A 13,731-nucleotide genomic window follows, 5' to 3' on the forward strand; every position below is an offset into this window, starting at 1 on the left:
ATTATCTATCTAATACAAAGGAACAAAATATTCAGCAACGTAGTCAAATCTTAATTCTATATGTCCTTTATAAAGGTCTTTTGCCCAATCATCCTCGAAATACTGTAATACAGAATATACAAGACTATCTTCACCTTCAGGGATTAGCCGGTTGATAAAGAAACCACGGTAATAGTTTTCGACAAAGTCAGCTTCTTGTTCTGAGAGCCGTCTGCTAGTTTTTGTACAGTCAAACATATCGTCCAGTCCATAGAATAAGCGAAACCAGCCTATGGGATATACAATAAATCTCTTATTGATATCTTGTATGCTTAGACTTCGTTGCCAAGGGCCAATTAAGTGGGACAGAAGGACCAAGTTGATGGCAGTACGGGAATCCGTGTATCTGGCCAGCGAGTAGAACTAAACTTGGGCAAGCAGCAGCATCTTGAGTCTTGTGTGGGACATGTCAATAAGCATGCTCCCCGTTCTTTGGCAGACTGGTCCGGAAACTTGTGATTGTGTCAAGTACAGGTACTCCAATTGCCTGCACCGTAAGGAGACGTAGTTAAATGCAGTGATGCTTATAACCATTTCGTTTATCTTCAAAAGCCGTAATCCATGGCGGCTAATCTGTGCGTTTGCGTCTGTACTGACACCAAGCTCTCCTCCCGAAATGCTCAATTTTCTTAGCATTGGGCAGCTGTTCAACAGATTGTCCAAGATGATGGATACGGAGCAGTTGTTCATTTCAAGTTCTACCAGCCGCGGACAGTAAGGCAATTCTAGACTTGCAACTTGTCTAACCTCAAAATCTATGTGCCCGTCGAAAAAGAGTGTCCCGAGAGTTTCTTTGCAGCTTTGGGCACTTTGTCGGATTTTCTCTACTAGGCCCATTGGTTCCCAAATTCTGTTCACGATCTTGTACTTTATATTCTTAATAGGAGCTCTCGAAAGGCAAACGATATCCCAGAAAACAGCGTGAGATAATGCAGACGTGTACATAGCGGAAAAATCAACTGTTTCCAGATGTGAGAACACCTTGGGAGTCAACTGAAGAAATTCTTCATTCATTTCTTGATAATCTTGCGCAAGCGGTGTGGAAATTTCATGTCCAATCTTCCACGTCAAATATTGTAGGTTTGGGTACTTGTAGCTGAAATAGTACATCCAGGTATGGTATGACCACAGGTTTTCCCAATCTACGGAGTTGAGCTCGAGTGATTTGACTAAGGGTGCTGGCGTAGTGCTTGGGACGCTCACTACTTCATCTTGCGAAATTGTTTTGAAGCTTAGTTTACTTGCAATAGATTTTAGATGGGGTAGATGGGTGTGGAGAATTCTGAAATCGTCCAAAGTAAGAGACAAGTGCCGCGACTCAGAATACGGAGAGATGTCGAGTTCTTCCAGGCTGGGAGTGTTTCTTAAGAGCCTTAACAAAAACTGTGCCAATTCTTCCGAGGAAGAAGCATCGAGCGTGACCTTCAGGCTAACCAGAGACTTCCATAGGCCATGCTCATTTAACATTCGAAGTGTCTTGTCGTTTAAACCTAGAGCCGCAATATCGAGATGCCTCAAGTTCAAGAAGATTTTGAAAAGATTGTTTTTGAACACATCGTATAGGGAATATTCTCCATTAAGACGTAGGTTTTGAACTGCTAGACCATAAGACAGTCCGCTTGCTGAACGCTTCGCAACTTTGCAGACCCTTTTGAGTGATTCGGAACTTCTGACCTCCATATCTTTCCAGAGTGAGTCTTGAAATGGGACCTCCCATCCTTTACAAACGAGGACACAATTGAGCTTGTCTTTGGGCAATAATTGAGAAGAAATTTGCAAAAGAAGTTCAAAAGGTAATTCGGATACGAGCATAGTGTTAATTAAGATAGATAAAAGATAATCAGAAAGATAAAGAGAAAGTTATAGCCATGTTTTTACTTATGCGTACTTATTTATATACATGTGTGTGTGTGCATGGATGGAACATCTAGAGCGACTAACATAAAATGGTTTCATAAAATTTGTAGCTATGCAGATCTATAGTTCTGGAAACTAACACCATCTTCAGCAGTCCACTTTATCTCCACTTTTACGTTAAATTTAAATATTTAGCTAAAGTTGGTCCTCCCAGCTGTTCAATTAAATTCACTTTAAATATAAAAGACAGTCCCTATTTCTTATCTTCTTATTGAATTTAACAAGATGAAATTTATTGATTAAAACTCTCTCAAAATTTATTTAGAAAAAAGATATATTGAACTGCTGGTAAAATTGACCTTTTCTTTAGCTAAAGTAGCAGTGTTTGACTTTAGATAAATTAAAAGTTATTTCACTGTGGAACATGCTCTAAGAGTCCGAAGACCTGGTTTGGAGATCTATTGCTTAAACTCGAAAATTTTAAGACAATGGTTTGAAAATGGTCTTGCATGATGCTTATTAAAAACATCCAATACATCATTATCGTCGTTATTAGAAAATAACTCTTTAATGTTTTCAGAAAAATGGTACAGCTTATTTATTTTCTATGTAAGGCACTTTTATCTACCCAACTATTATTTTTCTGCTGTTCGATTTTCCACAGAACCCTGTAACCGAGTTTCTGTTCATATGTGACTTTCATATCAAACCCAATTTTTGGGATTTATTTCTACGCTAATTTACACTCCGGATCTTTTTTTTTTTTTAAAAAAAAAGGTTCAAATGAAACAAGTATTCGTATGTCTTTATGGGTAAAAAGATTTAGAGGAATAACTCTAGAATATTTGGAATCAAAAATATATAAAAGAAGATAGCTCTAGGATACTAGCTACTGAAATAACTATTCGGCAGGACCCAGTTGTATGGAGTGTATGCTTGGTTCTTGGGATTGATTCGAGCAGTTAGACATCAAATTTTTATTTCATACATCAAAAGGGCTTTGACTTTGGCTAATAAATAATTCTATGGACGGTCATCTTTAACCTCTTTTATATCTTCTTTCAATTGAAATTATTTTGGAATTGAAGCGTTTTAATTTAAAGAAAGTTCTAAAAAACATTCTTCTGAATGATCTCTCTTACAGTACGGCGCCCAGAATGATTTAATTGTTTACTGACAGACTATACGCCAGATAATACATTGTTATTTATTTATTTTCTTACAATTATACAATTCTTTTCAACTCTCTAACAGAATCGACTCTTACGTTTCTCGAGAGCTATTGTTGAAATGGTACTTTTCATGTATTGTATATAATGATACGGCAAAACCTTTATCCTAACAAAGAGAATCCGTAATTTACAAAATAATATCGAAACGCAAGTCTAATGATAGCATAAAAGTAACCGAGAGAGGAAAAGGGATATACATGTTGAATAATAGATATAAATCAAACATTGTATTTAATTGAGAAAATTACTTATATTTATTGATTAAAGGTTTATTATTATTACAGTAAATATTATTAAGAGAAGTAGACGATGGTTGATATGCAACTAATTCTCTCTACATGTTTCAAGTTTTATAGGAAGGGTAAAGATGTACCATGGTGGATAATTCGAATGAAAAATCACATAATATAACCAATTGAGCGGGTGGATAGGATTACAGACATAATCTAATAGTCATCTTCGTCTACCCAAAGTAAAGGCATCTTGTAACTAGCTATGTGGCCACATCTTAATTCGACATAACCTTTCCAAAGATCTTTTTCCCAAAATCTTTTAGGTACCAGACCTTGAAAAGACTTTCTTTCTTCTGAAAGGTTTACTCTTTCTGTAGCCGGGGTGCTTTTATAATACTCGGTAGCAGTAGCAATTTCTTCTTTTGGAAGCTTTCTGATCTTTGATTCAAAACCGATTGTAATCTTCTTGCAGAAAAGATGGAACCAAGCTAGATGGTCCACATCATGAATTTCATCTACATGGTCTTCATTCTCATCCGACGGGAAAGAGCTTTTTAGCTGAGACAGCAGGATTAGGTTGATAACCTTCTTTTCATTCATGTGATCGTTGGACGGGTAGAACAAAACACGATGGAAATCCAGTTTTTTTAGACGAGTGTAAGGCATATTAATGAGCAGACTTCCCGTCTCTTCAGAAATCGACCCACTGATTCGTATGCTGTCCAAGTTCATATATTCTAAATTCCTGCACCTGTACGACATGTAGCTAAATACAGGAGCACTTGCATCAACATTATCTAGTCCCAAAATTCGTAATCCATGTTTTCCTGGATCTTCTCGTATTTCTGGGCTTATGTAAAGTTGTCCACTGGTAAACATTAGCCGCCTTAGGGCAGGACAGCTATCCAACAGATTGTCCAAATCAATGTATATACCACAATCGTAGAGTGTAAGGTCCACCAACACCGGACAGGACGGTATATTTAGCCTTACTATGTATCTGATATCATATGATACATTTCCTGCAACGAAGAAAGTTTCGAGTGTTTTTTCAAAGGATTGTAGTAATCGTTGGATAAGCATTTGTTGGAAGTTGGGAGAAGAAAAGCATACTCTTAGGATATATGTCAGCTTTTTGATTGGCACATTTGACCGACAAAGTAAATCCCAGAATAAAGCGTGTGACCATGTTGAACGATCTTCAGTATAAAACTCCAATGTTGTTAAATGCGGAAAAACGTTTTTAAGTGAGTGTAAAAGTTCGGCTTTGTTTCTGTTGTATTCTTTAACAATCCGCTCTCTTGATTCACACATGGTTTTCCATTTCAGGGTACGTATGTTTGGATACTTGTAGCTAAAATAATATAGCCATAAGTAGTCCCAATCTAACAGGTCGAGGTCAAGTGTTGTTACATGAAGAGCTGCTATAGTCGTTGGGATCGTATTTACCGAATTCGAGTGAATATTAGTGAGATTAAAGCAGCCCTTGATAGATTCTAGCTGTGGAGATCGTTTGTGTAGCGTATTGAAGTTTTTCAAATTGAAATTGAGCGAATTCATTGAGGAGTGTGGAGAAACGTCTATCTCTTTGAGGCTGGGATAGTTCGTCAAGAGCCTTATGAGAATTGGTGTAAGTGAATTTTGTTTTGCAATCTTGATTACAAGCTTCAGGCTTATTAGCGATTTCCATGGACGGGAATATGTTATTTTCTTTATGTCAGTGCTGTCGATTATTACATGTTCAAGAACAAGGTGTTTTAAATTATAAAAAGTTTCAAAAGCGTCGCTCTGTAGTAGGCTGTGTAGGGTACATGCTTCGACTATGGTTAGAGTCTGGAGTACAACGCCGTACGGAAAATCGCTTGTCGAATGTTTTACAGCGACGGCTGCGTCTTCGAGCTTTTTAACAGAACGGACTTCTCTGTCTTTCCAAAATAATTCTTGAAACGTAGTTTTCCATCCTTTACATACAAAAATGCACTCAAACTTGTAGTCTTTGTATAGATAGTCTGCCACAAGGGAAAGAATCTCGTAAGGCAATTCTGATGCGGGCATAATGATAAATAATAAGAATAACGAGATAAAGATAGAGGAAGATAAAGCTATGGATTTTTAAATGTAATCTTTGTTAAAATAAAATAACTATGTAGCTGTACTCTAACTAATGGTGTAACATTCCATCAATATAAGCCGCAGTCGACATACTTTTTTTCTTGAAAAAGAAAATTGTGTAAGCAAGATGAGAAATGGTTTTTTTTTCTCAAGCAGTAGCACAAGAGGCTCCCACCGTTATAGAAGAGAACATAGTGCTATAATAAGAACTTTACTTCCTTTCTTTCAAGTGTTTTACCTATTCTTTATATTGTATTTTCTAAATAACTTCTTTTTCTCTATTCCTTCTTTCCAATCTTTGCTGTCTTATAAGTTCAATCAATTCCACTTTGATAAGAGCTTAAAAACTGGGCGCAAAGTGTGACAGCAGAGCAATAAAATACAAAAAGAAAACAATTGTGTAAGCAAAATAAGAAGCTTATGACTAAATGTACTTCCATCTACAGTATTTTCGGTTATATTTGAGAAGATTATAAATTTTTTTAGACCAATAGAAATGTTTTTGAGAATTATATTTTATTTTTTAAAAGTGTTCGAAAAAATTGAGACAAAGTGTGATTTTTATTTAGAAAATAAGAGTGAGTTTTAGAAGATAATTTGTAGACATTTTACATATAAAAAGGACAAGGATAAGAGTATGGCATTAGTTATTTTAAACCCTTTTCTTTCTGAATACATCTCTCTCAATAAGACTCAGCGTGTTTTACCCACTGCAAACAGTCTTTTGTAGTCACCTTGTTGCATGCTTCAGCGATACGAGGTGTCAATTCATCACCTTTCTTCAAAGGGTTTCTTCTAATCCCACTTTTAATCTTCGACCAGCACTCTTCGATGGGATTTAAAAACAGAGAGTAAGGTGGCATGAATAATGGTTTGTATCCCCGTTTTTCAATAGCATCAACAACAAATTTGGAGTGGTGTACCCTACAATTATCCATGACAATGAAAAACCCTTTCATCTCATTTTTGTCAAGTACATCCATTACAGATTCTATATATTTGACTATATGATAAGTCGTAGTACCTTTCTTTAAAGGCTTTTGTTTTTTGGGCTCTTCAGTGTTGCGCTTTCTTTTTTTTAGCTGATACCTCGGAATGAAACTCTTTCTCTATCAACTCAGCATCCCCTATTTTCAAAGGTATAACTTTGGTAAAGCTTATAATTCCTCTAGCACATATACACCCAATCATGCTCAAATTAACGTCTTTTTGTGTGTGCACTTTTACATTCGCTGGAGCACCAACTTTCGACCATGCACGCCCTCTCATCAGTTGAGAGTGAAAGCCAGCTTCATCAATAAACACACAGTTTTTCTGGAAATCAACACCGGCCTCTATCCACTTGTTGATGATTTCGTAGCGGAGATTGAGCGTTCTAGGTGCATCCCTTTCAATTGTGTATTTACTAGCTTGCTTTAATGTCAAGCAGCACTTTTCACTAATATGCACATACAAAGAAGAAATAGCAACGGATAGTCCAAACTGCTTCATCAACTCTTCTCTTGCCTGTTCCAAAACGGTCGAAGGGTTTGCGTCAAACAACTGGATCAAAAAGGCGGTATGGATAGGAAATAGCTTTTTTGGTTTCGCTTTTCCTTTTTGTGTAGATGTACTACCTGGAAGAATGGTTCTGTTACTGTCATTAAACTGGTTTAGAAGTCTATAAGCACTGCTGGTAGGTATACCACAAGCTTCAGCTGCTTTTGGTACAGTTTCCCCTGTTTCCTGTAATATGTTTATAAAGCGTGCGATTTGCTCAGGCCCGTACTTTTTATATCTTTTAGTTTTAGTGATCATCATCTCTCCCAGCTCTAAAACCATTTCCTCCATTTTCTCATCAGCTGTGCTTTGAGGGGTATCTTCTACAAAGTACTCATTTCCCCTGAGCATCTCAATTTCGCCGAACTCAACAGCAGCCTCATCAACTTCCATTCTCTCAGTCATAAAGTTATTGTAGTTTTCGTCTGGAATATAATTAATGAAGTCCATTTTAATTAAAAGTTGTCTAATCTAAAAGAAAGGAAATCGTTTAAAAACTTATTTTCGGATTCTTTTTTTTTTAATCTTTAAAAGTGTACAATATATACCTGCGGTTACCCAGCCGAAAAAGACCAGACATCTATGGTGCAATTGCACTGTTTTGGAGGAGTGGAAGCGATAAACCAAGGTTTCTACCTTGGTCGCGCTGCTATACATTCTAGTTGCCCCATTTTGACAAGTAAATTGCCAAGTAATCAACCTGACAGCAATAATCTGACTACTAACGTCTTTCTACAAGCTTTAGGTTTAGACAGAAGAACTTGATGACTCTTATAGGCTGTAATTCTTTTTTGTCAAATAAAAAAAACTTGTGAATAATCATGAAATTGTCTTGACCGTTTTTTCCCTCTATTTTGTACTGTTTGAATGAATTACTGAGGTTATGTATTTTTGAGCTTTAAGGACTGAGGGCCATCGTAACTAAACTGATCTCTCAAGGCTGTTGAGGGGTTTAACAAAGTAAGGCAGCATGTTAAAAACGCCTTCAAATAGACAACAATATTTGCCTTGGCTAAATGAGAAATTGGCAAGTTTCAAATACTGTGATTCTTTCAATACATCATGTTTAAACGTTAACAGCTTCTCAAAACTAATTTTATTATTCAAAATAATCCATCTCTGCATTTATAACTTAACGAAATTATAGTTTATTTTATACCTCTCATAAAAAACCCTTGACCTCATCTTTTGTTTTATACACTTTGAGCGAACTGGGTATTAAACCATTGAAGGACCCTGACATCTCCCCTCCTAGCTACTATCTTTACAGAAACCTTTCACGTTTAATGCGTAACAGAAGCTTTTTTAACTTCCTTTGCAACGTGTGGTTGGGCATTATCGTGGAGTAATGAAATATCCTTTCTATTCCCCAAAACAGATCGAACATTTATCAATTTTTTATGCATTTCGTGTGTATCCTTGCCATTCATGATTTCACTTTGTTCCAAGATGTTATAATGAATGATCTTCCTGGAAGTCCACCAAACACTTAATTAAGCCTTTTTATAATGGAGATCAGTCTTATGGAAGGTTGCTCGTTTTGCACTAACATCAAGTCACTTGTCAATACACTCTTCGGCTCTTCCAACCGCCAAAACGGTTCTCTAATTAACTCGGAGTGTGATTTACCAATTTGTTTAGCAACAGAAATTTCCTAGACAATCCTTACAGTCGGTGGATTGTAAGTACTTGATCCCATCCTCCAACATCAAATACTGCAAAAAAGGTGATTAATACTTGTTTGAACCAAATTTTTTCTCTCCTTTATTCGACCTTTTATGTTGCAACAACTGTCATACTTCCAAAATTCAGAGGCCTTTTCCTTGTCACCTTTATTGAATAAAGATCAAAGGAAAAATAATATTACTGACACTAACTTCTCTATCTGGCAAAATATATTTCAGACAATGGACTTCTTTCTTCCTGCATTCTCCATTACCAAGTCCCTCCTACTAGTCGCAACTCTATTCTGTTTACCTCTCTACCGCTCATTACAGATCAATTCTTCTCACTGGTTTCACCGTCATCCAACCTTTGCAAGTTATCTCTCTTTGACTGTAGATCGTAGGCAAAGGAGATCATGCTTAAAAGCCGAAGGAGAATACACTTGGTACAGACAACTCTATCAAAAATTGTTCCATGTTGTCATTTATACTAGTACTTTTACTACAACCTTTCCTATGGAATTTTATACTTAAGGATTCTCCCATCAATAATATATCTTTCACTGAACACTTCATTCTGGATCTCATTGGTAACTCTAATAATTTTTTTTTTCACCTCAGACCTATCAAGATAAATTCCAAGAAATATCCAAAGACGTACTTGATCTCCTGGTTCATATCCTACAGTTGCTCTGGAAAAGTCCAATGCATCTACCTGCACATACCTGTCTTTATCGAGTTTTACACAAATGCATCCTCCATAACGAAATCCTACTGATCCTGGCATCTGTTCGACTTGTATCCATCTATAAAATAATTTTTTCCATGTCCTAGTTGAGTGTTGAGTTAAATAGCGTCTTTGACAAATAATCTTAAAGCAAATGTATCCATAGTTTCACTTCTCTTTGGAACTGATATACGATGCGATAAATCTATTTGATGTAACATCCAACACTTTTTACACTCTCCACAGTAGTTCAAAATTCATATATTTTTATTAGTTTGAGATAACTCTTTGCTGAATTCTGTTCCTTTTGGATCATTGATTTGGCAGAGAAATACAGAATACAGTAATACATGATATGGTTAATTATATTGGAGAAAATAAATAGGTGTTACAAGAAAGAAAAAGGGGGGGAGGGATTTCATGTTTAACTAATGCAATCCCTATAAGACACATATAAAAACAGACGAGCTGTATTCCACCCCCCACCCCGAACTACGGTGAAAAAGTCGACCTTCGCTTCGTTACGGGGATTTTTTCGACCTTCGTTCTAATGGGGGGTGCACAGCTCGCGCTTGCAGCAGGCTGATCCAAATAATGCAGTGTTCAATCTTAAGAAAAGAATCAATTCTGTATACCTGTTGGGCGATATGTGGTTTCTAATAATAAAGGAAGGCTATGACATGTCAGAGTCGGGCAAAAAAAATGCTTCTTTTCACTCATAAGCATCATGCTCCTCATTGGCATGTGTCTCCTCTCCAGATCAAATTTCTGGAGGTAAAGCTCAATGCTGGATTGTAAGTCATAGTATGTTCCTTGAACTCCTTTGCATTTGCATCGTCTCTGAGCAGCAAATCTCTCATCTCTGCCGGTTTGTGTCTCAAAGGAGCAAGCATAGCTTACCCATTCATACAACACATCTGAAATTGAGGCAATGTCTAACTGGATCCAAACTTATTGCGTGTCCCTCTTCCCCGCATAATCCACAAATTTCTGCTAATTGAAAGTGCAATTACAAAGCGTTTATGCCGCCCTACTTAATTTTGCCCAAGATGGTTGAGAATTACTCTCTTTAACATTTTTGAGTCTCTTATCAGTATTGGGTATCCTTTTTAGATAAATCTATGGAAGATCCTTAGGAAAATTCGTGCTTTTTTAATGGACCAAGTGCTTAATAATATATCGTTTCGCTGGACGATAAATTACAGACCATCAAATCAAATTTTATTAAGCGCAATGTTCAGCAAACAGCCCTCAAATGCATTTACCACTGTAAAATCAAGAATTTAACTTGCTTGTATCTTGCCAACAAAACATGATCTCGGTCTTAAAACAAGTACAATCGTGTTCTACGACCTGACATTAGGTTATGGATCACTTTTTAGCAATTTTTTGGGGAATGACCTGATCATCGATTTCTGACCATTTCGCCCCTATGGTAAGCAAGGGAAAAATTGAAGATTTCAAAGAATGGAAGTTTTCACCTCGAAAATGGCATTTTCTACTAAGGTGTTTCTAAGCTCAAAACAACCGCAAAAACGCATTGGAGCATGCAGAAGTGTTCTTCAAGCAATTTATTATACGGTTTTTAGACCTTTTCTACAAAAACGTATTTTGCATTTTTTGATGGTTTATCTTCACAAACCAAAATAATCGCTTCGAAAGTGGTACCGTTGGATTTCTTGCTCGATTTTACATGCAAAAGTTTAGAGAAATACCTGTTGTTCGAGTAGCAAACTTCTGTGTAATTGCCCCTGAAAGGTTTTTTGATGTCCAATTGAATGATCCAGAAGATCAGTGGAACCCTTGAGATTCAATCTCAGCACAGACTGGTCGGTGTTTTCCCCTGTCAATTATCTTTTATGAATGATAAAAGATATTACAGACGTCTAAGTGACTTGGCTACACTCAATCTCTGCTGGTTTTACCCTATAAGCTCTAATTACATACTGCTGCATTTTGAGATCTGACACTTAAATATACATGTTGAAGGTTTTTCCTTGTTATTGGGCATGCTTCTCCAGCTCAAAGGGCAGTTTTGGCAAGCTGTTTTGATGTGGCTTTTTGAGTTGCATCGACATGGATTGGTCATATTTGACATTGATTTGTAAAGACTCAAAAAAGGTTCTTATAACAGCGCATTGAAGTCTAATCAAAGGAGCTACATGAAGATCTTACTGAAGCCCTAAAAAGTGGTCTACAAACACTTAATTACTGAGAACAAAAGATTGAATTATTTTAATAATGTCCAATATATTTATTCTTCAGAATATAGATATTCATCTTGAGTTTCGTTTGTAACCTTGTTGTGCCATTTGTCGTTTTTCTTTCCCCATCCAAACTGATCATAAACAACACATTCTTCGCCTTCTGAATACTTTGTTTTTAAAAGCCTCGAAACTAAACTACTGCTTGGTAAACCAAATAACACCAGAGGTACCCTTGCTTCTTTGTTTCTTGGAGGTGTATAAAACGTATCTCTTCTCCAGTTCAGAATCGAAGTGGCTTCACCATCTTTATCAGCCTCGTCATGTTTACCAAACTGCTGGTTCAACGAGTATTTTTTCGTTCCGGCCTTTTCAAGGATGTTCGAAATGGTGATGACATGTTGTTGAAAGCTGAGTAGCTTCTGCATACTTGATTTAAAAGATCCAAGTTCTTCAATACAGGAAGGCAATGAAAGGCTATATGCTGGATGATATACGTAAAGGCCATTTCGTATCAACTGTTGTGTTGCTATCAAACAAGTACTGCCACTGATTTGTGCGCTAAAAGCTTGTGCTGTTGTTTCTACCAACGTAAGTATCGAGTCAACTGCATCTTTTGTTTCACGGCTCAATTTTCCTTCGTCTGTTATTACTTTACTGTCTTCATCATTTTTTGCTACTTCCCCACAAACAACGTCAATTTCTTTTCCATGCTTTTTGAAAATCACTCTAATATCGATTTTAAAAGCAACAACATTTGAACTGTCGCCATAAGTATCTTGCTTATGTTCTTGAGACATGACGCTGATTGTTTCTCCAGTCTTGACAATGAGGTTATGCTGGTTAGGTGGGAAGAGTAATTCAAATATGGGAGACCATACAATTCTCAAAACATCGCTCTCTGAATAATCACTATTGCGAGTTTTGTTTTTCTTCAGCAAATGAGGGTATGTCTCTATCAAATTGAGACTATATTATGGTTCCTATTAAATACATGTTCTGTACAAAACTTATTATACATTAAGACTTACACATGCTCAAATAATTTTAAATAGTTTCTGTTCTGCTTGTTCTGTTTTGAATAGATTCTGTGGATGTAGTCCAAGCCCAATGTGATGTTGTTGGATGATACAGCAGCCTAGTTAAAAAATCAGTCAAAATATATATTGAAGTAGTGAAAACTTACTGTGGAAATAATTAACCAGGAACTGGTTAAGATATGCGGCATTGGTAACAGTTCAAGACTAAGTTCTGATTCAAACTGAGATGTAATTTGAGTCCAAGCTTCATTAGAAAATAGTGACTTTTGAGAACTTGAATGATCAACCAAGTCTAAAACTGAAGACAGCCCATTTCTAATATATTAGATTAGAACAGATTAGTAATGCTCCTTTTCTATAGATAAATAACTATACTTACGTCATGATTTTTCTTTCGCGAGCACTAAGCTTACGGGTCTTGCTTTCATGGAGATATTGTAGAGCTGTCCTCTTAATGATTGTACCGACTGAAATATCATTTTCTCCTACGTAATAACCATCGTATTCAACCTGTTTTGTGCCTTGGAACGCCTTTGCTTTTTGTTTTTTTGTTTCTTGTCTCCATGGGCGGCTCGATTTTACGTTTATTACTGGTAGAGGCATCAATCAAATCTGCAGCTTTTCTTATACCTGCAACCATTAACTCCGCTTCTGCAGCTGGCTTTTCGTAGTTGACCCTCATTAATCTAGGAGCAATATCTGACCAAAACGCCTTGTTGCTTTCATCTTTTCTGGCGTTTTTTTAGCTTTTTTTGCAGCGATTTGACGTGATGAAGTAGTTTCGCATTTTCTGAAAAGTGTTCAAGTATATACTGAATGTCTGTTGTCAAATAGTCATGACAGGTCTGCTTATTGATCACTTTTTGTTTGCATAAGAATTCGTCGTATTTGGTCACATCAAATTCTTCTTCTTCAATGCTCGCCCAGAAATCTATCAAAACACTGTTAATACGTGTTGAAGTCAGCCAAGAAGTACATTAATACCATAGTTTTTTAAATTGGTTTTGTGCTCGTCAAAAGGGTTCATACTCATGTTAAAAAAAAGAAAAGGGTGCTGTATAGATTTTGTTTATCAAACAGCCGC

The 13,731-nt window shown here is 36.5% G+C and overlaps 5 protein-coding genes across 5 annotated transcripts; all 5 read right to left on the bottom strand.

The window, feature by feature from the left end:
* Window positions 1-9: 9 nt before the first annotated feature.
* Window positions 10-1,851, bottom strand: PHYBLDRAFT_146631 (hypothetical protein; the record flags this gene model as incomplete). Its single annotated transcript, XM_018431694.1, has 2 exons — window positions 10-402; window positions 481-1,851. 2 exons carry the CDS (start codon window positions 1,849-1,851, stop codon window positions 10-12), a joined length of 1,764 nt encoding a protein of 587 aa, XP_018290481.1.
* A 1,723-nt stretch (window positions 1,852-3,574) lies between these two features.
* PHYBLDRAFT_146632 (hypothetical protein) lies at window positions 3,575-5,416 on the bottom strand (the record flags this gene model as incomplete). Its single annotated transcript, XM_018431695.1, has 1 exon — window positions 3,575-5,416. The coding sequence occupies one exon, from the start codon at window positions 5,414-5,416 to the stop codon at window positions 3,575-3,577; it is 1,842 nt and encodes a 613-aa protein (XP_018290482.1).
* A 1,113-nt stretch (window positions 5,417-6,529) lies between these two features.
* PHYBLDRAFT_146634 (Homeodomain-like DNA binding domain-containing transcription factor) lies at window positions 6,530-7,462 on the bottom strand (the record flags this gene model as incomplete). Its single annotated transcript, XM_018431696.1, has 1 exon — window positions 6,530-7,462. The coding sequence occupies one exon, from the start codon at window positions 7,460-7,462 to the stop codon at window positions 6,530-6,532; it is 933 nt and encodes a 310-aa protein (XP_018290483.1).
* Window positions 7,463-8,295: 833 nt separating this feature from the next.
* PHYBLDRAFT_65515 (hypothetical protein) lies at window positions 8,296-11,492 on the bottom strand (the record flags this gene model as incomplete). Its single annotated transcript, XM_018441475.1, has 9 exons — window positions 8,296-8,482; window positions 8,682-8,727; window positions 8,750-8,842; window positions 9,025-9,134; window positions 9,207-9,482; window positions 9,576-9,630; window positions 10,039-10,342; window positions 11,119-11,246; window positions 11,351-11,492. The coding sequence occupies 9 exons, from the start codon at window positions 11,490-11,492 to the stop codon at window positions 8,296-8,298; spliced, it is 1,341 nt and encodes a 446-aa protein (XP_018290484.1).
* Window positions 11,493-11,657: 165 nt separating this feature from the next.
* Window positions 11,658-13,680, bottom strand: PHYBLDRAFT_146636 (hypothetical protein; the record flags this gene model as incomplete). The annotated part of the gene is made up of 7 exons (XM_018431697.1): window positions 11,658-12,576; window positions 12,639-12,745; window positions 12,794-12,962; window positions 13,027-13,132; window positions 13,230-13,378; window positions 13,461-13,578; window positions 13,632-13,680. 7 exons carry the CDS (start codon window positions 13,678-13,680, stop codon window positions 11,658-11,660), a joined length of 1,617 nt encoding a protein of 538 aa, XP_018290485.1.
* Window positions 13,681-13,731: the final 51 nt, after the last annotated feature.

Source organism: Phycomyces blakesleeanus (assembly GCF_001638985.1).
Source record: "Phycomyces blakesleeanus NRRL 1555(-) unplaced genomic scaffold PHYBLscaffold_13, whole genome shotgun sequence".
NCBI lineage: Eukaryota > Fungi > Mucoromycota > Mucoromycetes > Mucorales > Phycomycetaceae > Phycomyces > Phycomyces blakesleeanus.